This window comes from Oryzias latipes, chromosome 7 (assembly GCF_053564925.1).
Source record: "Oryzias latipes strain Hd-rR chromosome 7, Olatipes_Hd-rR_3.1".
Classification (NCBI taxonomy): domain Eukaryota; kingdom Metazoa; phylum Chordata; class Actinopteri; order Beloniformes; family Adrianichthyidae; genus Oryzias; species Oryzias latipes.
Window position 1 is genome coordinate 34092361 of NC_136243.1, and position 23094 is coordinate 34115454.

Sequence of the window (23094 nt, forward strand, 5' to 3'; positions counted from 1 at the left end):
AGTTTGTTTCCTTAATGGAAGGATGGAATCAGGCTACTGAAGGTTTTTTTGTAACACATTTTTAGGATATGATTTTCAAATGACTGTGTGGGTTTGTGTGAGAGTGTAAACATGAAATTCCACATTGTGGCCCACAGGCCAGTGCTGGGCCTTTGTGACATTTAGTGGAGCCCATGACTGTGATATGAAGTGATGTGGAGCCAGAAATGTTGCTCTTTTTTCACATCTTACATATTTAAACCTTGAAATATTGTGGAATTTTACTGTTTTCTAAACATATTTTAGTTAATATTTTGTTGATATCCACAGATAACTACACATATACATGTAAATATGGTTATGGTCAGTCTAAACATTGGTTCTAGTTCTAGTGCATCATGGTCCTAAGACCATTCACTCATGATGACTGGATACATATGCCTGTCTCTAACCGATTTTAACATGGTGGCCATGTTTTGGCCTCCATTAGTGTGTGCATATCCTGAACTGCTTTTGCAGCCCAGTGGAACGTTACCTTCCATGATAACGTTATGCTGAAAGTACCAATAACCATATCTTAAAGGAGAGACTTCCCCAATTTCAGGATGAGGAGAGGACCAATTCAATTCATGAACATTAGTGAGACAGGGCATCTCAGCTCTCGCCTTAAACTTAAACCCGTTATAGTTCCATAAACACTCAGATGAAATAAACAAAAACTATTTTGTCACCAAGTATGACTGAGGAGTGAATGAATAATGGACACAGCGCTTTAAGCATCTGGAAAAGCGCAGATAAATCCAATCCATTATTATACAAAACGTGCAGGAATAAATAATCTAAAGTAAGAAATGAATAGTAAAATATTTCACATTTAGATGAGGGATAACGACAGAAAATTCTTCAGAATAAAAGCAGGTTCATTTTATTTTACTGAGCTACTGGATCTATGAAAAAAAGATGAAAATGAAACTAAAGTGAAGCCTTCTCTAAAGCCAAACAGGTTCCATTAAAGTTTCATAATCCTATTGTTTTAGATGTTACATTTTCTGAGGTAAATATGTACAAGACACTGAATGAATAATGAACTAAATGTTACGACAAATGTATTAGTAATTTCTAACACAGCTGTGTTACAGCAAAAGCTAATATGTAAGAGTGATGCATGTTTTTACCAGTAACTACCAATACTTAATATCGAACAACAAAACATATCCAAACTCTGAAGTTAAGGGTGAATTCAGACTGGAAAAATCCGTCGTTCCGGACCGAGTCCGCTCAATATTCTCAGTATCAAACTGTTGTGACCATCCACACTGGATGGCGCCTTTGCTAGAGGAGCGGGAACTGAGTTAGCATAGTGACCACGATTTCCAAAGCTCGTTTTGTTTTTTCCTTACCTTTTGCAAATAACCCTAAACACAAAAGCTAGCAGTAATGAGACCATTTTCTCTTTGTAAACAGCTAGACAGGGAACAAAGGTAACTTTAATCAAAAGGAACAGTTTAACCACAAAACACTCAGCTGTAAATTCAAAGCTACAACAAGCCCACGTCAAGATGGCTTTTATCTTCCCAAACGTGGTTTATGGCATTGCCGGGGCATTGACATGGAGCATATGTTTTTAAATTAATGTGAAAAGATTAACTTGAGTTTTCATTTAACTAAAACTACACTTCCATTGTTGGAGTAAGAAAGGCTGAAAGCGCTTTACGTTGATGGAGTGTCTTCATAAAGACAGTTTGAAGAGCATGTGTTTGTGGAATGCTGCTTAAGTTGCATAAGTGTCCATGTGGTGTAGTGTGCATCCTGCAGTATGTATGCAATTAGCTTGATTGCTTGCATCCCCAGTGTATGCTTTTAATACATCTTTCCTCATCAGCTCCTTATGGTGCACCTCCACTACCTGCATTCTCTTCTAATCTCCTCACTTTATTGTTATATTGAAGATGGGAGCGTGTGTTTTAATGAGCAGCAACTTTATTGATAGAAGCAGCAGACTACCTGCATCGCTGAAATCAAAATACCCAAATTAGCGCGCGCACATTCCTGCAAACATGCAAGACATTAAGGAAAAACATATGCGTGTGCATCTGTGTGACATGGGTTGTTATGCATCACCGCCATCTGCCACTCGGCACAGGATGAAGTGGGTTAAAAGAATTTTAAAAAACGGATGGATGAATATTCAAGCACCGATTCAACAGAGTTGTCATTGGCTCGTGTATCTGCCCTACCTGTTTATCAGTCAGGGCGTACAGGAACTGATGATCCGGGCTGAAGAGGAGATCTCTCAGGATGGGGTTCCCGTCGCTCACCACCACATTCTCATACAGCAGAGCCGGCTGGGAAATTGAATTGACCTGAATCTGGAAAACGGCAGAAGAAAGAAGAAAGTCTTTGTTGTAAATGATTGCTTCCTGACTGCAGGTCTTTTCATTTGTTGCAACACAGTTTCCACTCAAACCAAAACCAGCTGTAGCAAAAAAGTTCGTTTATGGGTGAAGACAAAAGGGTTCCAGTCCAAAACACTGGATCACGTTACATCTCATCCACCTACAGTGCTTAAAAATGGTCCAATTTAGTTTCGGGACCCAATAAAAAAAATTCACATTTCTTATATTACAGAAAAAGTTAAAATGTTCTTTTTGTTAATTGAATGTGTGAATCTAAATGTGCACATCTCATTCTCACCGTTTTTTTTAAACCAGTTTCTTATGGTGCTTTACATCCAGAACAGTTTATAACAAAACATCTGCATTTGGGAGTTTGTGCTGGTGAGTCTGCTGACAATTCCAAAAACGGAGGATCCATTTTTGTACAGGGAGTCATTTTTGTTTGTCTTTTCTCCACCTGAATCCTTCTGTTTCTAATTTCCCAGCCTTTGTCTGCTCATCCATCACCTGACAACAGTTTAGTCCCCTAAAACTTCCTTTCTATACACTCACTCTAATCAATTGGATTTTTTTTTCTCCCCACATTGGTTTCAACAGCCTTTGCGGTTTAGAAAATGCCACACTACTGCCAGAAATTCTTTAATCTTTCTCCAGACAAAGCAGTAAATTAACACTCTGTGTGCTTTTGCTACCTGTGAGAAGGAAGGGGAGAACTGATGATTCACCTGTATGGAGTCACTCTATTTGAAACAGTCCGGTGAATTACAACATTGCAGCATTAATAATGTTGTGTTGTAGGTTTTATCACTCAAAAATAAGGTCTCCTTATGTTTATTTGGGTTCTGTTTAATGTCTTTCTCGGTAGTTTATCTCTCGCACGGCAACATGGTGCCTTTCTTTAGCTCAGCGGTCTGCAATCTGAGGCTCCGGAGCCACGTGTAGGTAAGTAATGAAATAAAAAAAAACTTCATTTCACTCATTCACAAACAGTTGGCCAGTTTGGATCAGTCTGTGAGGCTCTTGACTACAGTACCCACAATGCTCCAACAATCCAACAAGCTTGTGGCTTCATAGCCAACCCGATTCCAACCAGATTTCATACTTCAGGCGTGTCCAATAATAAGGCAGATTTTTGATCTTTGAACAAATTCAAGGACTTTAAATATGCCATAGGGTTTGAAAGATACCATGGAGTCACTTAATTAGCTGTGATTTATTGTTATTTTTTTAGATGTATGAATTTCGGTAAACGGTAAAATAAACTGTATTTTTTTAAATCACTGTTGACATTACACTACCTCCTACATTTGAGATGGGCCTATGTGACACACAGATTCTTTTATTTTGAAAGGCCATTGTGTGAACCTCTGTTAAAACTTAGAAACTTTTTCATATTTTGATAAAAAAGGCTATTTTATCTTTCATATGTTAAAAAATAAAAGTTAATATATATGTAGTCATAAAAGAAAGAATAACAAATATAAATCAGTGTCTCATTTCTTTAACGTGTAAAGTCAGAATTTGTGTCTTCTAGGGTTTTTGTGCTGAGGGTTACAGACTCCATGCTTTAACTTTAATGTTTTATTTTTATTTTTTTACTTTAAAGGTCTGACACTGATCAGATCCTCATGTGAAAAGTAACAACAACAAAAAATTGATCGTAGCCGGTAAAATTATTTATTTATTTTGGGAAAGTAAAGTCTGTTTTTAAGGAAGATGTGAACGTTGTTAGCTCAATATCAAGAAGATATTTCATTAACAGCATCTGTAAAAACTTAGTTTTAGCCCTTACACTATGACTTAGCAAAAAGTGTGAAAAACAACCTTTCAGAATCATTTTGCTCTTTGATCGATGATATTAACCACGACGGATATAAAAAATCTGTTTTTGACCAAAAACAGCCGCTCAACAGACTGGCTGTAAAAGTCAAAGGCAAATTAACAAAAAGGTTTTCTTTTTAGAAAAGTTGAGATTAAGCTGTCCTTGACTCCAACAGTTGTGCGTTTTCTCATTCTTGAACGGATCCCTTTTGTTACGACCCAAAGGTCATTTATTTTAGCAGTCCCCTATGTTGCTTCCACATCAATAACCTCACTGTAAAACCCTTATTGACGTAAAGCGACTGTGACCTTTTGTTGCTCGGGGTTTTACGGCTCTGATGATTTCTCTCTCGCTGTCAAAAAAACAAAGTTCACGCAAGTATTTAACAGTAAACACTTTCTGTTGCCATCCTGCGACCGCTGCACGCCAGGACCGTGGCATCATTTGTGTTGGGTGTTGGACTGTGGTGGAGCGAAGCGGTAATAGGAGCGGAGCCGGCTCTGCCCTACAGCTCGGGGCAGAGGGCAGTTGGAGAGGGATTCAGGTCAGCTGGCACAGAGGAGGCTGCAGACTGAGGCAGGTGACTGTGAATTTTCATCAAGCCGTCTGGCCTGCAGGTTTCTGTGCTCCTTCTGTGACCTGAAGCGGAGATGAAACCGCAGCAGCACGGAAACTTTTACCTCCACTCTTAAAAAAAAAAACTTCTTGGACATTTATTATTCATTAAAAAAATGGGACAAAAAAAGCAAACGTACCCAGATTATTTTACAGATGAGAAGGGGTCAAAGCTATAACATCAATGTAGCAGCAAATGGCCTCAATAATTATTTTGTAACTGTGGGTCCAGAGTTGGCAACGGAAATTCCAAAATGCAAAACTAGCAAAGACAATAATCCACCCATCAAAGGATCCCAAACTCAATCTTTCTCTCTGATGTGAAGGAAAATGAGCTGATATCAATTGTAAATAAATTCAAGATTGTGAGGATATAAATATGAAGGTGGTGAAAAAGGTAATTAATACTATCTCTAAGCCTCTAACGAACATATGTAACTTATCATTACGAACTGAGAGATTCCTAAACCGAATGAAAATTGCAAAAGTGATTCCTACCTTTAAGAGTGGAGACAAACACCAATTTACAAACTATAGACCTGTTTCTCTTTTTCCATGATTCTCAAAAATGTTAGTAAAAATAGTCAATGATAAATTTGTTACATTTATTGATAAATATAACATTATAAATGAAAACCAATATGGTTTTAGAGAAAACAGATCAGCCTCATTGGCTATCATTGATGCTGTGCAGGAAATCACAAACGCTCTGGACGAAAAGAAATATGCAGCTGGAATTTACATTGTCTTAAAAAAAGCATTTGACTCTCAATCATGACATCCTACTTGACAAACTGGAAGTGTTTGGTAACTATAATGCCAATAAAGAGCTCTCAATTGAAATAAATAATGTCCTAATTGAAAGTGTTACAGAATTCTTAGGGGTTTTTATCGATGACAAACTAAATTGGAAGCCACACATCAGACACATTCAAACTAAATTCTCCAAAAGTATTTCAATCATAAATAAATCTAAACATATATTAGAATACAACAGTAGATATTTATACTGTTCTTTAATATTACCATATTTCACCTACTGTATAGAAATTTGGGGAAATAATTACAAGAGCTCACTACATCCTCTCTTTTTACTTCAAAAACGAGCCGTCAGAATTGTACATAAAGCCGGATATCTTGATCATTCATACAATTTATTTTATCAATTTAGACTTTTAAAACTGCATGACCATGTGGATTTTTACACTGCGCAACTTTTATACAGAGCCAGTTGGAAATCGTTACCATTCAATATCCAAAAACAGTTCTTAGAAAATGAAGGAGGCTACAGACTGAGGGGAAGTAGGAACTTCAAGATCAAACTGATAAGAACCACAAAGAAAAGTTTCTGTGTGTCGGTGTGTGGCACTAAACTTTGGAACAAGTTAAGTAATGAGCTCAAACAATGTTCAAATATCCAATTAGTCAAGAAAATGTATAAAGAAACTCTGATTTCAGGATATGAAGATACGAGAATTTAAGGATCAACAGGTGTTTGAACAATTCCAAATGCATGTGTGGTGAAACTTGAAGTTAAAATTAATTGTGGTGAAATAATCAAAGATCTTTTAACCCTTGTGCTTTCCTATGGGGTCTAGATGACCCGATCCTTACATTGACGTGTTCTCCCTACCATGACAAAGGTGGATGAAGGTGGAGAGGATTTCTTGAATTCCATGGACACCAGTGAAGATCACATATCATTGAAGAAAAAGGTTAAGAGCACTGTCTAGTGGGTCTAGATGACCCCACTAGACAGTTAAAGTGACAAGGATTGCACAAGGGTTAATTACAACCAATGAGTATTACATTATGTAATGTGCAATAATGATTACTGAGAGGTTTGAATTACAATCAATAAGCTTTTGATTTTCTTTACTTGATCTGCAATGTGTAGCAATAATTACTGGTTTAATGTGTTCTAATGATAAACATGAATATTACACAACGGTTACCGTTACTGTATACTGAAATCATGAATGAATGTTTTTTTAATATAATCAATCATTTCTAGGCACTGGATTTTGTTACTTGAAAAGAATCTTTTCTGATCAGAACCGGATTACAAAAAACTGTAAAACTATCAAATGAATTAATTCAATAAGGGTTGGATTGTATAAGCTCGCGTCTTCCTGCTCCTTTTCAAGCAATAAATCAAGCTCTACTTAACTTTAGCTAAGGATCACTGTATTTAATTAGGCAAATGTGATTCCAGTGACTTTTTTGTGTTATTTTGTTTTATTTTCTGTCTTTTAAATCAATGCACTTCATCATTTCTGTAATGAGTTTGATAAATATGTTGTAAATTCTTTATTGCTTTGACTACAATGCTTGAAATAAATCAATAAATCAAATCAAATTTACACAGACATCTGACAATCCTGCAAAAGTTTGTCTAGAGTTAGCTTTACATCACAAATGCCTGTCATAAATGTCAACTGCCTCTGCAGAGCTAATACACCCAACAGAATGCCCCTCATGAATTCCATCGCCTTTCTGGGCTAAATTCAAAGCCACATAAGTGAAAATTAGAGGGAAAGTTGGGCATTTGGAACTTCAATTTGTGCATTTTTTTTTTTTTTTTTACCCTTGCAGATCTTTAAAGATGAAAGCGAGTGAGTTCAAAAACAGCATCTACCTGCTTTTAAAAGGTACCTATTAAATATGCTTTTTGTAACTGCTCCCACGACGATTATAGAGCCAGGAAAAAGACGCACACAGCTGACTGCTTTGATGTTAGCGAGAGCTTATGAGTCATTAAAAAGCTCCTTTTTTACTGATTAGTTTACCTCTTTGAAGCCAGACAATCATACATATTTCTGCCCCGCTCAGCGGTGCCACTCCGTGAGTGCACCGAGCATAATTGCTGCAATTTGCATTCTAATTATCCACCAATCAATTAGTTTTATATCACAAAAGAAATAAAACTGTAGATCAACTCAGGCACATTAAGGGAAGATGAAGGATCAAGCAGAACAGAGACGCTGCTCTTTCTATGACAGCTCAGCTCTGGTGGAGCCACACAGCTACAAACACTGCAGATGGGTGCAGGACAGCTTGATGCTGGTGATCTCTTTTTGACTTGGAAAGAGTTCAAAATGTTCACAATTTGAAAAAAACTTCACAATGTCTCTAAACGTGGTTATAATAAAATACTTTTTTTATTTTTTTTATTTCAATTAAAAGATTTTTGACTTTTTTATGGTAAAATTTCACTAAATAAATAATTAATTTAGAAAAAAAACTTAAAATAAAAAATTATTTTTATTTTGAAAACATTTATGCAATAATACAAAGAAAATTTAAAGAATACATGGGCTTGGACATTTAAAACCTATATAAGATGCCAATGCATAAATTAATTAAAACTAAATATAAGGACATGAAGCAATCTTTTTGACATTATCTTTTGCATTTATGCACAAATGGCACATTGTATCAATTAAATATTAAGTTTGTCAAATACTTTGATTGAAAGTTAGTGTGAAGAAGAAGAAGTTGACTTTCTATCGTTCAACAGATTGAATTTTTATTTGTCTTCTTATTTTCAAGCATAATAGAATATATCAAGTTAAACAACTCTGTTTGACAAACATTTAGGCACTCAGCCAAATAAATATTTAACATTTAGATATAAAGAGGTCTGCAGTGTCACTGCCAGGAAAGAGGCTTCATTCTGATGTAAACTAAAGGATTTTTAGGTTAAATCTGATCATGTATTCACAACAGCAGAGTAAAAAATGTCCACTAATGTTCTGCTGCTTCCAGAGTACTTGTAAACCTGAAAGCTTGAAATGATCAAATGCTGCCTGACATTACCAAACCTCCCTCTGAGGTGGACTTCAAACATGCGGCTGACAGAAGAAACCCTCAGAGTCTTCCTTTAATCTCAGACTCATGGGATTGTCCTTGTATCAACCTCATTGCCTCTTTTTCAGCACTTGTTTTGATTTATAACTTCTTAGACCTGTTTTCAAACGTTTAGCTGATGTTCTGCACGATTCCTAAACTTCATCCTTTTACAGCAGGTTAGACTCCTGCACAGCTGCTTAATCCGCCCACCTGCAGAGCTGATTGAGGCCGCCACTTTCCACCTCCCAGCATCCTCTGCTCCAGTGCGGCTGAATTCCATGAGAGGAGTTTGTTTCTTCAGCCTGCCCCTGCTGTCTGCCTGGCCTTAGCGTGTGAAAGCCTCTGGTTTGCCGCTTGGTTGGTTCTGGTTTTGTGCTTTTATTAAATTTACTGTTGTGGTGGTTTTTTTTTTGCATTTTGAGTAATTTTTTATTTTGCATTTCGGCCTTATTTTTGCTGCTGTAAAGCCTGAGAGCTTTAGTTATGCCATCATTTATTCCACCTTTGGTGTTTTATTGGTTAGTTTCCTTTAATTTTTTTGTGTCTCGACTGTGTGGCCAACTTTGACTCCGCCCGATTGTTATATTTTCTTTAAGTTACATATTTTCTCCCCCCTCCCTGAAGAGGGACGTAGCAATGAGTTCATCAAAAATTCACCTCTGAGTTGTGGGCGGGACTTTTTGCGCAGAGTAAGCCTGAGCTCATTTCCCATAATCGCTTTGTCAACATGCTCTCCTGCTAGCTTGCACCCCCTCCCACACTCAACCTATTTTTGTAACCGCGGTTAGCAATGTCAGAGCCATATCCAGCCATACAGTTAAGATCCAGATTCCAGCTCAGACCAGGAAAACAAAGACGTTCATGGATCCGTTTGTCTGCAGGTGGATGCTCCTGATTAACAACTATTTAAGTAAAGAATTACTCAGAAATGTAATTTTAGGCTTAATTTTCTTTAGATCTGTCCTCCATCCTGAGAAAATGCCACATGGACATGTTAAAAACACTCAAAACCACCATTTTCATTGGAGTGGGTCTTTAAAAAGCTTTTCCTGAATTTCTCCCGCAGCCGTTTGACTTTACTTCATATCTCCTTTTCCCTTTGAGATTTCCTTTTTCCTGATCTCCAGACTCTCCTTTGTCTTTTTGCTTTATCAGAGACATCTGACTCTTTATCTAATCCATGTCCGACACAGAAGCGGCCTGTCCAGCTTCATCTGTTAAACATATTAATGTCAATTACATGGCTAAGGAAAGAAAGGGAGGAGGAAGAGGAGAAGTCCGGGATGTGGAGAGGACAGGAGGTTAACCTCTGCGCTTCTTTTTCACAGAGGCCAAAGTCACAGAGGTCCACCGAGGAGCCGAGTAATAAGCCTGTTAACTTTTTTCTAAATGTCCAAGTCAGTCTTTCTTGGATAGGGGTGAAGACAGGGGGGAGAGGGAAGGCATCTTCCTAATGAAAACCACAGAGGGGTGTGTGTGTGTGTGCCTGTTAACAGCTCTTATTCATGATCCCCAATGAAATTGATTTTGCTCTCATCTGCTGAGAGTCTGGTCTGCACACACTCACAGACACACACAACCACAGAGGGCTAATAACTCAGCAGCAGTTTTAAAAAAGAATTGCAATTTAGCACCAACAGGCACAAGGAAAGACCACAAATGGACATTATATATGCAGGAAGTCATAGGGATGCGACCAAAGCCAGGAGTGAGCATGGCAGCAGTGGTGGTGGAGGGGGGCGCGGGGGGTGGATTTAAAAGGTCTGCGTCTGTCTGACCCTGACTGGAGGGCGTCCAAAGTATCGCAGCACACCTGCTGACTGCACAGCCCACATCTCTGCCTTCACACCAGCTCGGCGGAGCCACATAAGCGAGACAGGTTACTCCGAGTGAAATTAATCATCGTTCTTTTGTCGCACCGCTGCTCTCACAACAGGAGGCTGGCCTGAAGTGACACGCACGCACACACATAGAGTGACAATCAGACAGCAGGTCTGTGACAGCATGCCACTATGAGCCTGTTTGGCTAACAGCTAACAATGGCTGGCTCAGGTAAAAAAAAAAAGACAAAGAAAATCTGAGCCACTAAAAAAAGAAAGACAGTTTCTGGAAAGGTGTCGTTCTTTAAAAATTGTTTTATTTCTGCAACTCTGGGGTATCTACCTGTCCTCATATTGCCTGATTTTAGGGTGCAACTTAATTTAAAGAGCCCCTCTACTGAAAATGGTGTTTGAAACATGGTTCCTGTGGAGGACAAAAACTGCATTTCTGAGTATTTCTTTATGTAAATTGTTGTAAATCAGGAGCAGTTAGAAAAACGCTATTTGAAAACAATAGGTGTAGAAATACATTTATATCATGTTTTTAATCCCATTTGAAACTGCAAACTTGATTTTTAGATTAGCTTTCTAAACTCAGCCTTTTGTCTTTAGGTTTTAAAACACAAAAAAGTTTCCCAATTCGCGGTTTTTTAACAGATCTCAATGAATTGTGGGATCAATTAGGCCGCCATATAATCTGATTCTCACTGACAGGAGCAACAAAAAAGCTAATTTGAAGGGCATGCGTGGATTCTCATCCATCCAGCTTGATTCCATTAAAGCATTAGGAATAAAAAACGAAGCAGTTAACATGACTTGGTCTATTTTTATTATCAAAGACGTTTCAGCGAGACCCAGTTTTGGAAGTTGTCTGCACAACAAGAACATCCGGAACAAAGGTAATGCATACAAGTGTTGCTGCTACACTAAACATGCTTAGTCTGCAGCACCACTGATGCTTGAAAGCTGTGTTAGCTTTAAAGAAATCTTTGGTTTATGGGCAGTACTTCTGTTCATTTGTTTTGTGTTTTTGCTGGACTATAAACTTCTTTTTGTTTTAGTTCTAGGAGCTAATACCGATATTTCTTTTCCTGGTACATTTCGTTATTATTTTAGATTTCGGGTATTTTTGTTTGACAAAATTAGGGAAATTTTTTTAGTTAAAATAGAAATTTTACACATTTTCACCATATTTTAAACTCCTGAAAGCGAGAAATTAAAACAAAACACCTTAAGAGGTTTAAAATCCTCTTAAATTTGTAGCAGTTGAGACATAAAGATCAATAGTTTTCAGGAGGGGGAAAAGAAAGTAATCAAACCGGCTCATAAAAATTCCTAGTCATACCATCTGACCATATTTGATTTGAATCCATCGTCTTTCTTCCCTCGGACCCCTGACATGTTTTATTAGCCTTATTAGCTGTGTTGGGATTTCTGTGTGACATGGAGCACCTCTGGGAGAGCCAGAATGTCACAGCATCACACTCACTCACTTCCCAGATGTGGAGCATGAGCTGCAGAAAGACGTGTTATGACCTAAAGAGAAGAGCCGGAGATGCTGTTGTCGGATCAGGAGCGTATGTCCACATCTGCGTCCGGGAAGGTCTGGTCTGGCACCGGCACATGTGTGTTTGGAAGGCCTTTGCTATCTTTTACAAGCAGGAGAGACTTGAGCACTGTGCTGCCTTTCACCAGAACACACACAGTTTGCTGTCCTGCCTGCTCCCGTCACCACCACAGGCCGTCACAAGTCCTCGGAAAATTCACCAGCCTCCTTCTGCATTCTAATTGTTCTCTGGTCTAAGAAATGCTGCACCTCTTCCTACGGAGTAAAAGAAAATAAAAATACTGACTCACCAGTCCTTGCTGGTAATTGACCCAGATAGCAAATCTTATCATGAAAATTTACTGATGGAACTAAAAATAAAAAGCATCAAGTGTCATTAGGGGAGGTGATGTAACTGGTGTCAAAAAGAAAACGTGAATTATTTAGTTTTAGAGTGGGCTGATCTGCATCAAGATCTGTGGACTGACCTTATCCATTGGTGGATGAAGACAGCATTAAATGACTTGTTAGAGTGGCTTCTGGAGAGGTTTCCCTTCCTTCCTGAGAATACTTCTGACATAACTAGGTCTGGCTGTGCACTAAAGCAGCAGCTCTCCATTCTTCCCCGAGGCGCATTCTGCAGGCTGTTTCCACTGCGCAGCTAATGACGCCCGTGCCCCGCTGCAGAGTCTGTGGAAGGCAGCAGTTGGGACAGAGGCTGTCATAACTCTATAAGCAAATCTGTGCAGATGTGAGCCTTTTCTTGGTCTAAAGTGCTGCAGCCAACCATCAACAAGCTAATAGATTTTCAGGACTGATGACTGTTGCAGCTCTAGAATTTTAGATCTGTTGCTGCCACACACGCAGACTTGATTAGAAACCCTTTTTCTGTCTGGGTCATGTTGTCAGTAAGGTGCATGTTTATCGGGGACTTCCTCCCATCTTCTTTTCTGTTCTTGGTATTCTGATCTCAAATCCTGTCCAGAAAGAAAAAGGCGGGGAAAGCACAACACGGCTAAATGAAAAGACCAACAATCCTCTCACAATGTTCCTTCCTGCTGTTTGACAGCCGTGCACGGGGCCTCGCTTTTATCTCTTTGCATTGATTTGTGCCACAGCTCCTGAAGCGAAGGTGGAGGAACACTGTCATACATATCAGGGGATTGCAGAAACTTGAGTTAATTACTTTTTGCTCTGGTAATAGGTTTAGCAGGGGCACATAATTAATTGCGGTTTTGAGCGAGGTCGGATATTAGGAATATGTTTTTCCCTTCCTAATCCATGACAATTCACTTTCTGCTTGCAGTTCTACACCTCTAAAGTGCAAGACATCACCGGGAGCAATGACTGATGACAAAGCAGTTATTATTATGTATTAAAGATGCAGCTTAAACTCCAGAGCTCTTCTTCATATGCAGAAATTCAGCTTTTGCTTACATTACAGGTCACTTAAAGCCTTCCGCGGGGGGAAAATGGTCAAACCTGTACGTTCGGGGTAAGGAGGTATCTGTTGGTGCAGAGTAAGCCCACCCCCCATTTCCCACCATTCACCAGTTTACATGTTCTCCCGCCATAGCTTACAGCAATCCAAACATAACAATGCAGGGGCAGCAAAGATGGCGATATAAAATATTGGAGCCATCCAGCCGTGCATTTTGGAGCTAAATTCCAGCTCAGAAGAGGAAAACAAAGACGTTCATTGTCTGCAAGTGAATGCATGACAATAGAGAGGAGCAGGGAGATTGTGACCTACCAGTTGTTACAGCTACGCCACTGCTGCAACCTGGTTCCCAACAACATTTATTGGTCTGCTCCTGATTCACAACGATTTGAATAAAGAAATAAATGCAATTTCAAGCTACATTTTCTTTATATATGTCCTCCTTTATCACAGAAATGTTACAAACACCATTTTTATCGGAGTGGGTCTTTAAAAGCCCTGAGCCACGCCTTCTGTCATGCTGTTAAAGGCCTGGGCTGCTGGGGTTCATTTTCTGAAGTACTGTCCGTCCTCTGTTCCTTCAATTCCTGATGTATCAACAGCATATCCCACTGCAGTTGATCCTTTCTCTTCTTTATCGAGGATGTTTCAGCGAGTCTGAGGTTGTCCTATTGATCTTGGATAACTGCCCTTCTTAAATCTGGTTCTGCTAAAGGCCTGTCTCATTCGGGGGAAGTATTTCCTTTCTGTCGTCCCCCGATGTGCGCATGGTATGGGGGAAATGTACGGAAACGGTTCTGATGAAGTCAGCAAATGCCTTGCAGAGGATAAATAAGCAGAGGAATTTTCCTGAACTGGTTAGACATTAGGTCCAAAAACAAGAAATGTTCATGAGTTTAACTTATATAGTGAAAGGGATATTTCCAAAAGCAGGTCACTGGAAAAAGCTGAAGTCTTTTTCTTCGTATTAACTGCTGTTTCATGTAAGGCCTGACATGAAGGTGAAGCAATGACATGCTCAGGGTGAAACAGCAACCTCCACTCTGCGCTGCTTCGGCTTGTGACAGATTTCTCCCGTGACTTTCCCGTGACATCGTTATTTGGGAATGCCCTCAGTAGCATGAAATTGAGGATTTCAAGGTGGACCAGCAAGCTCAGGTCGATGAAAACAGAGACGGATCAGGAAGAAAGATGTCTTCCCACGCCCAAATGTATCTGCTTCTCTCAAACTATTCTATTCTCTCCACTGTAAAGAGAGTCTCACCCCAACAGCCAACAGAGGAGGACACTAAAGACCCGTTTTGAATTCTCCAGCTTTCGGTAAGTTTGCGTCTAAGCAGCTTTCTTTCTTTGATGTGGCCTCACCACTCCTCCTCCCGCTGCTTTGGAAACAACTGCATTTTTTTTTATCCATCTGTCCAGCTCTCTCGTCTCTGCTGCCTCCCCCCTTGATGCACCAGCTCAGCTGACACACATGGGCAGCCAAGTGGAACACACTTGTGTACCTCGCAGCCTCACAGTGTGTGTAGGTGTGCACGTGTCTTTTCCCCTGCAGTGAGTGGTGATACTATTACTAAAGTAGATCAATTTGTCAAGAGCAGAGAGGTGTGGGCCCCCAGGTCCACTGTACTGAGGCTTTTGAGGACTGCGGACTTGAAAGACAAGGTTGTTGTGGATGAACAAGAAAAATCGATTCCACATCAACCCCATTTGTTTACACGCACTCATGAATGAGGCACAGAAAATCCCGTTTCTGGCTGGAGCAAACCCCAAGAAGACGGGGCACTTCATCATGTTGACTTTGACAAAGAGCGGTCAAGACTTCAATGTTGACTCTGCATAAACAAGAGCTTTCTCCACCTCTAAAGGCATCATTATTTAAGGGGAAATGAGTGTAAATTATCAGCGGCTGACCTGAACGAATAAAAGAAAGAAAACAATGTCGCAGTACGGTCACAGGGTGAGCGTTTACAGAAGAAATGATGAATGCTGCTCTCTTTCTTTTCCCTCTTCGCTCTCCTCTGGCCTGTTGCCACAGCGAATAATTGCACACAGAGATGGGAGCAACATATTTAGGAAAGCTGGAACTTCAGAAGCCACAAGCTTATCACTTCTTAACAGACACACACTCCAGCTGCAACTATGACACAACATTTGCTTGCAGAAATGTTAACACACACCTGCATCTGCGGTTGCAGGTGAGCGCATGCAAGCAGTGACTGATGAGCAGCAGAAACTATGCATGTCTGTGTAAGAAGATTATGCCTGAATTGGTTTTACCCTGGTTTGTTTGAGAGCTGACTGCTCATTGTCCCTGTACATGAAAACCAATTAAAGCCGTAGCTTTAGCATGATTTATTATTTTTGTTCTGCTAAGATAAGGATGCAAATGAGTATTAGTGGAGGTGTGGTCACGATTAGCTGTAAGGGAGCAGTGAGGTACGGGTTTAAAAACCAGCTGACACAACTCGACACACTGTTTGTGAGATGACTAGTGTGACCAATGAGATGGATTGATGTGAAGAGAGAATTGCAATAAAACTGGTTGCTAAGGCTAAACGTTGGACACATTTCTTTAACCCTTTTACACCCGAGATGTCACCGGCGACACCTGAATAATACACACTTTTTGACATAACATAAATCTTCCACCGAGATGAACATGGATCCCTTGATTCTGACGTAGAGAAAAGTGGCTTTTCCTTTCGACTTATTTGTGTTTAGGTTTGTGAAGTGGCACATGATGTCACAACGCCGCTTTCCTCAGCTTCAGAATACTAGACTCACTTTAATTACGTTTACGGTTGAAGAGCTACTGTAGTTGAAAGAATGTAAAGACTGAAGCTACAGTTCTGGTGTAAGACCCCAATATCCTCCAGTCTAAACAAACGAGTTTATCAGCAGTTGCTAACGAGCAGATAATTTGTACTCTATTGCATTCCCTTTTTTTTTTAACCAAAACTATCAAGCAGCTTAAGAGGTATCAAACCACTGTTTTATGATACTTTAAATGTAAAATAAACATTGTTAAGAGTAAAAGAAGGTTTTGATTTTTTTTTGCCTCAGCTTTAAAAGGGAAGCCATCCAAAGTGGTGGAAAATTGATGGACGACGTGGAAGCGTGAACCGTCTGAAGTAGGTTAGTTGCTTTCGTGAAGAGCTCCTGTTGTTTTGGTTACCAACTGGTATGTAGGCAAGAACCATACAATAGAACAATCGGATTACTTAGGTGTCTATTATCACTGTGCATTGTCACTTGTTAATGCACATCCTGCAACCAATCACAATTGAGTATTCACCCAGACCATTGGATAATTTCTGATAATAGACACCTCATTGGGCATTTATCTTACATAATCTGATTCTGATTGATACACATAATATACCAATAATATTGTCCATCACTGGTTGCTGTATCACAATGATATTATGCATCCAAGTTACTTTGAACAGTAATGTACATTAAATATTGTTGCTTATGCATGACATTTATGACTTTAAAGTTGGTTTCTTTGTGAAACCTGCAGAAGCAGAAGATAACACAAATTGGTGAATGTATTTCACTTTTAGGCGAGGGGGGGGGGGGTTGATGTGGTTTAAGTTTGAGAAGAAAATTAAAATACCTTGAAGTAATTGACATGCAGAAAAACATATTTCATTCCTGGCTTTATTCAAATGTCAGTGACTCGTGGTCTCACTGCTTTCAACTACATTACTGCATCATGATATAGGGTAGGCCTGCACAATATACCACAAATTTATCGTTGTTGCAATATCAAGCTCTGCAATATGCATATCGCAAAAGACAGAGAAAATTGCAATAAATGGTTACCTTGAATGTGCTAAAACAATCTAATGGCAACTTGAAGCATTTAACAAATCAAATCAATCCCTTCATGCTGTTGTCCAATCAGATGGAGCTCTATTATGTTAGATGTTCGCCTCCTATGTCGACGAAGGTCATTTGGAGTATAATTTTTAAACTGTTGCAATGAAATAAGAATTCTGTTTTTGGTTGTTTTGCTCTTTGTTTATATTTCGCAAATTATATTGTTATCAAAATATTAATCACTAATATCACAAGTTTTCCTTATATCGTGCAGCACTAATATAAGGACAATGTAAATCCCAGCTATACGGTAAAATAAAATCATTTTTAAGAGTCTAACTACATTATTAGCACAACAATGGCAGCATTTACTGTCAGCCATTATTTGTGAGTATTAGGTTTCTGCTATCGTGGTTGTTAAACACATCAGAGCACTTGGAAAAACTGATACAACATTCATCTTGTTCAATTTTGGGTCAAAAGACTCTTAACCTGTAGTAATTATAGTTTAAAAGTTGCATCTATTAATGAAACTTTTTTTATGTTTACAGCCTATTTTCACCGCCTGGGGGGGAGGGCTTTTAAACCTTTTGGACTGAAGCCTACTCCAAGTTATTCTATTTTCTTGTAAATACATTCAGATTATTAATATTTTTTGTGTTTTTATCTGGTCTAAAGCCAGTGTACAAGCTTTGCTCCCTTTTATCTCTTTAAACAACATTTATCTGTTAAAGATCTTAACATGAACAAAGCCGCATAAAACTTGATCTTCCACTGAAAATGATTGGAGTTGTGGGAAATGAAAAGGGACAGACAGATCACCACTGATCACATTTGCTGGAGTCTCAGCCTCAACAGGCAGCAGCAGATAATCCAGGGAAGGTTCAAATGTAATGTTTGCTGGCATCCCATCCTGCTGTGACCTCCACAATCCTCTGTGTCTGCATTGCATCATTCTAGGCAAAAGAAAAAAAAAGTCTCCACTTTATGTACAGTTGTCCAACTTTATTTAAACAAGATTACACATTAGAAGTCTCCATCCGTTCAATAATTTACATTTTTCAAACAAGCAGGCGATAAATTACAGCCGATTTGCTCTAAGGAGAGGATGAAAGTGAAGTTTTGTTTCCCCAGCACACAATATTTACATGTTTCCTGCATAAACAGTCCAGTGAGACCACCGGGTTTCTACCCAGAGTGAGTCACTGCATGATGTGAAGAACGTTTTCAAAAATCTGATGTTTACGGCGATTTAAGCTGCTGGAGAAGAACCGACAGCTCAAGCTTGAATGGACAGAAACTGTGAAACGAGAACTTTGGGTTCACCTTTTTTCTGCTCGGATCTGCTCAGTCATTTTCTTGCAAATTTGCCAAGTAAGATCAGATTGTTTGTACGCTTTCAGGGGAACAAATATCTTTTGCAGCTCACGTCAGATAAGAAAAAAGGCCTTATGAATCTTTTTCTCTTTTAGTTATAGCCGAGACACAAATCTTTAAAAGATTGATGAGCAAAACTCATTTATAAACTGAAAGCAGCATTGATAGGGACGATTGCATTAAATGTAATTCAGCAGAAATATAAGATGCTTCTTTTTGAAAGATTCTTCCTTGCATCACTGCTCCTTCAAAGGTTATTTGCTCAAATTTCCAACCCTTAATCAGCAGTTTTATTTATTGCAAAGTTCCCATCTCAACATAATGCAGATAAATAACTAATAGCGTGTTAGACGTTACCCAAAAGAAATCCTGTTTCCACTTAGCTCAGCTCTCCAACTTTACTGAGGATCAAAGAGAAAAGTGTAATTGTATTAGGGACCTCCACCTCAAGCCCCCAGTCCTCATGTCCAGTCTCTGCTGCGTAGAGACTTAGAATGAAAAGCAGATTTTGTTTTTTGCTTTTTTCTTCTATTTTACTGTGCTGCCGTTCTTCTAAGTCTCCCTATTTGGAAATGCTTAAACAGGATGAGAGCTGCTCCAAATGGGACATGTGCTCTTCACCTTCCTCCCTGCATCTGTCTGCACTTGTGTCTGACGGTGTGTGTCTGTCGCCCCGCTCAGATCTGTAATTGCAGAGGGGAAGCGATGAGCCACTTTTTTCCTTTCCTTTGGGAGCTCACAGCTAATTATAGAGCCAGCGGTGCTTCAAATTGCCATTTAAAACAGCCATACGGTGGCAGACAATAACACACTCCCCTGGTGGCATCTGCAGGAAGGTATCCCAGCAGAAAAAATTGTAATAGTAGAACAGAAAAGTTATCTTTGTCAGTGGAAAATGCATTTTCCCTTGGAGAGGTTGTTTGTTATGAGTTGATGGCTAAAGGTGGAGATTAGGATCTGAGCAAAAAGGCATTAGGTGTTCCTCAATTCAAAAGAACACACTATCTTATAATCTTAATTGTTCATATTACTCCTGCAAAGAGTCAGAAAACCCCTTTAAAAATGAAAGACGCTTGTACATCAAAGCATGCAAGAAAGAAACGCTAAACCACAGAGCAATGGACTCAGGAGAGATGAATTTCCACCTTTTAGTCAAGATGGGCTGCATGGAGCACAGAACAAAGAAGGATGCTGAGGGTTGGGGTAGAAACAGATGGAGAGCGAGATGAGACCAAACGAATGAAAGAGTAAAGAAAAGTAAAGAGTGAAGCTCGGGAAAGGACAAGGAGGGATTTGTGGTCTGCGGTGGAATGTGCTTTGAGGGAACAATCGCTGCCAGCGCACACATAAACACACACAAATAAAACTTTTTCTCCACCCTTGGCTGTTGTCTGCACAGACGGGAATTCAACCGTGCTCTCTCTCTGAAAGCCATTCCCTGTCAACCACACACAAACACTGAAACCACAGAGAAAAATGGAGAGCTTGCAGAAATACCACCGTACTTGCTGTAATATTTGAGCTTTTCCTAATTCTGAGGCACAATAGAAACACTTGTGCATCACATTCATCCACAGTGCATAAAGCCCCCCCCCCCCCCCCCACACACACACGTGTGTGCGGGTGGATAACGCAGCTGCAGGTGGTACAGTAGCAAGATAAGAAACCCATAATAAGCCAACATTTAATTTACTTGTAGTATAATCATTACAGCTTTGTGTGTCTCTGTTTTTGTGTGCGTGTGTGTAATGGGCATCTGTGTATGCATGTATGTGTCCATGAGGCATAGCACAGATGTGTGTTTGTGTGCACTTTGTATGGGTGTGTGCACTCAGTTTACATGGGGCGTAACGCAATTCAATTATGTACCAGCATGGTGTGTGTGTGTGTGCGTGGTGTGTGTATTGGTGTATGTGTGTGTGAGGTAAAGTTTCATTCCATCAATTTAATGGGTGTAAGAAGAGCTGTAACAAGACACTGGACATATATGTAACTAAAACCAGGATGAATGCAGGCAGATATCGGTACGTGTCGTGCTCTTTGTGTTTATCAATCAGCACAAATGAATAACATTAAATTAATTGGGAAACATGTTTGAATTAGGTTACAAACAAACACACACTTTTTCAGAAGACTGAAAACTCAACAACAATGGTCTAGGTATTCTGTGAGCCTCAGCCTGCAGTGTGGAAAAAAAAGTGTCCTGCCCAGTGTAAAATGTTTCATTAAGACCCTAAAATTGATGTGAAAAAGCCGACATTGGGGTCTTACATCCGCCTGCTACATTCAGGTGTTGCTGCCTCCTTTGTGCTGCAGGGACAGACAGTAAGACAGAACTGAGGAAGTCCTGGTGGGTGTGAATTAATGTCCCACCATTATGGGACATTAGAATAGGACAGAATAGACCCAACAAGATCAGACAGATGCTCAAGGAGCTCCTTGCCTAGCAACGTTGTAGATGGGTTACAAGAGGAGCGTAAGATTATTGGTGACAGAAAAAAGAAAATTGCATCTTAACACTACGTACAGTAAGTAGACACAATTAAAAAAAATACACCAGTTTAACGCAGAGGCAGAAAACAATCGAAAACACGGTACATGAGGTGGAAAACAAAGTGTTTAACGTTTAGCTGAAATTTATACCATTTATCTATTAAGTTGCAATTGACCAACAGGTCATCCCAACTTCCTATAAAGAATGGAGAAAACCATGCAAGTTAATTGTGATAAATCCAATCCAACTTACTTACGATACCTTAATTGGTACCAAATCCTTCAAATACGGAATATTTTTCTTTAATCTACTTTATTAGAAACATATTTAATAAACAGTAAATTACACAGAGGAAATCTGGGTCTCTTATACTAGGGATACTTCATGCAACTTTGGAGAAAAGCAACTTTTAACTGTTAGGTTTCGTGTCATTAAGTCTCCTATGTAAAAGCAACAGCTTAACAACCTGCATCTGGATGACTTCTCCATGGTTTAACAAAAGACAAGTGTGTCATCAGCATAAAAGTTAAAGTTGTTTGTAAAGAACCTTACCAAAAGGCAGCCAGTTATCTAAAAATAACTCCTAACTAAGGGTAATTATCAATCCTAACTCATTTGATTTTGGTTTTCAAGTTCATAATATACTTTATTCACACACACACGCACACACACATAGACGTACGTATGAACAACTGTTCATTTATAAATTGTCTAAAAAGTCTGAAAAATGCAAAAATTATTTTAAATATAAATTAATATACTGAATTGATATGATAAATATTTGAAAAACGATTGTAAAGTTAGATTATTTTAATAAAATCTTTATCTAAAGTTAATAGTACATGCTTAGTTATTAAACAGCCATTTTTTATGTAGAATGAGACTCATTTTTTTGTGTATGCAATGTTGAATATTGAAAAATACGTTTAAATTTTATCTGTTAAGGACCATGTACAACTTGTTTGCAAATGTTGGTAGGTGTTGCGATAAAGACTCATGTCTAGAAAAGTCAGATATTCTTTTTTTTTGTTGTTGTTGTTATTTCTTTTTATCCTCAAAATAACAACATTTGTTTTTTAAAGTCCTCCACCTCATATTTTGGGCATTTCATCAACCCTGGAATTAGAATCTAAAAAGTGAAAAAAAAAATAAAAAAAAAAAAGTAAACCACCGATACCAATAAATATTGGTGGGAAGAATGCTTTGTAAAAAAAAATGTCAGCTACAAAAACGGAGGGGAGGCAATCCAGAAAAAGAATGCAGATGATGTGAAAACATGGCTGCCTGTCTCATCTGTTAGCATGCTGGCGGAAATGAACACACAGAAACAAAACGTATTAGACTCGCCAATCAACCTATTAAGCTCTGCAAGAAGAAGCTGAAGAACCCAAAGAAAAGCCACACAAAGACGAACTGACAGCAAACGCTGCAGATGGGAATTAAACCAGGAACTTCTTGATGCGAGGTGACAAAGCCAACCCGCACAACACAAGGCAATGAAAAACACCAGAAACGAGATTAAATCTGTCGGATCCCATCTGCACCAACAGTCAACGCAGCAATAGGAGAATATTGAAGCACCAGGGAATATTACAAAAGGCAACATATGAGTGCCCTTTAGTTTTTTCCCAAAAAATCATTTTAAGATTTTGATTTTCTTACATGTTTATCGTGTGTGCTAACTATTTAAATTGGTTTGATGTTCTGAGCCATTGAATAGCGAAAAGGAGTACACTTGACCACCCCATAGGTCTGTAACAATCAGCTTTAGGATACAGAGCCAATCATAGCAAACCCCTCGAGTTGTCCTCCTCCCATGCTACCTTTTCCAGCTCCTCTAAGAGGACTTCTGTGATCAGGGTTTATCACGGGACCCACTTGAACAGGTCTGTAACACCTTACCAGGAAAACCCCCAAATGTTCT

General features: G+C 39.1%; 1 protein-coding gene across 2 annotated transcripts in view; it reads right to left on the reverse strand.

The window, feature by feature from the left end:
• The window catches only part of plxna1a (plexin A1a), a 263334-nt gene that overhangs the window by 131134 nt on the left and 109106 nt on the right, over positions 1-23094 (reverse strand). For both annotated transcript variants that reach the window (XM_020704420.3, XM_078949962.1), the window contains one exon: positions 2217-2348. In XM_020704420.3, the coding sequence (XP_020560079.1) occupies positions 2217-2348 (132 nt within the window). The remainder of the gene's footprint in view (positions 1-2216; positions 2349-23094) is intronic.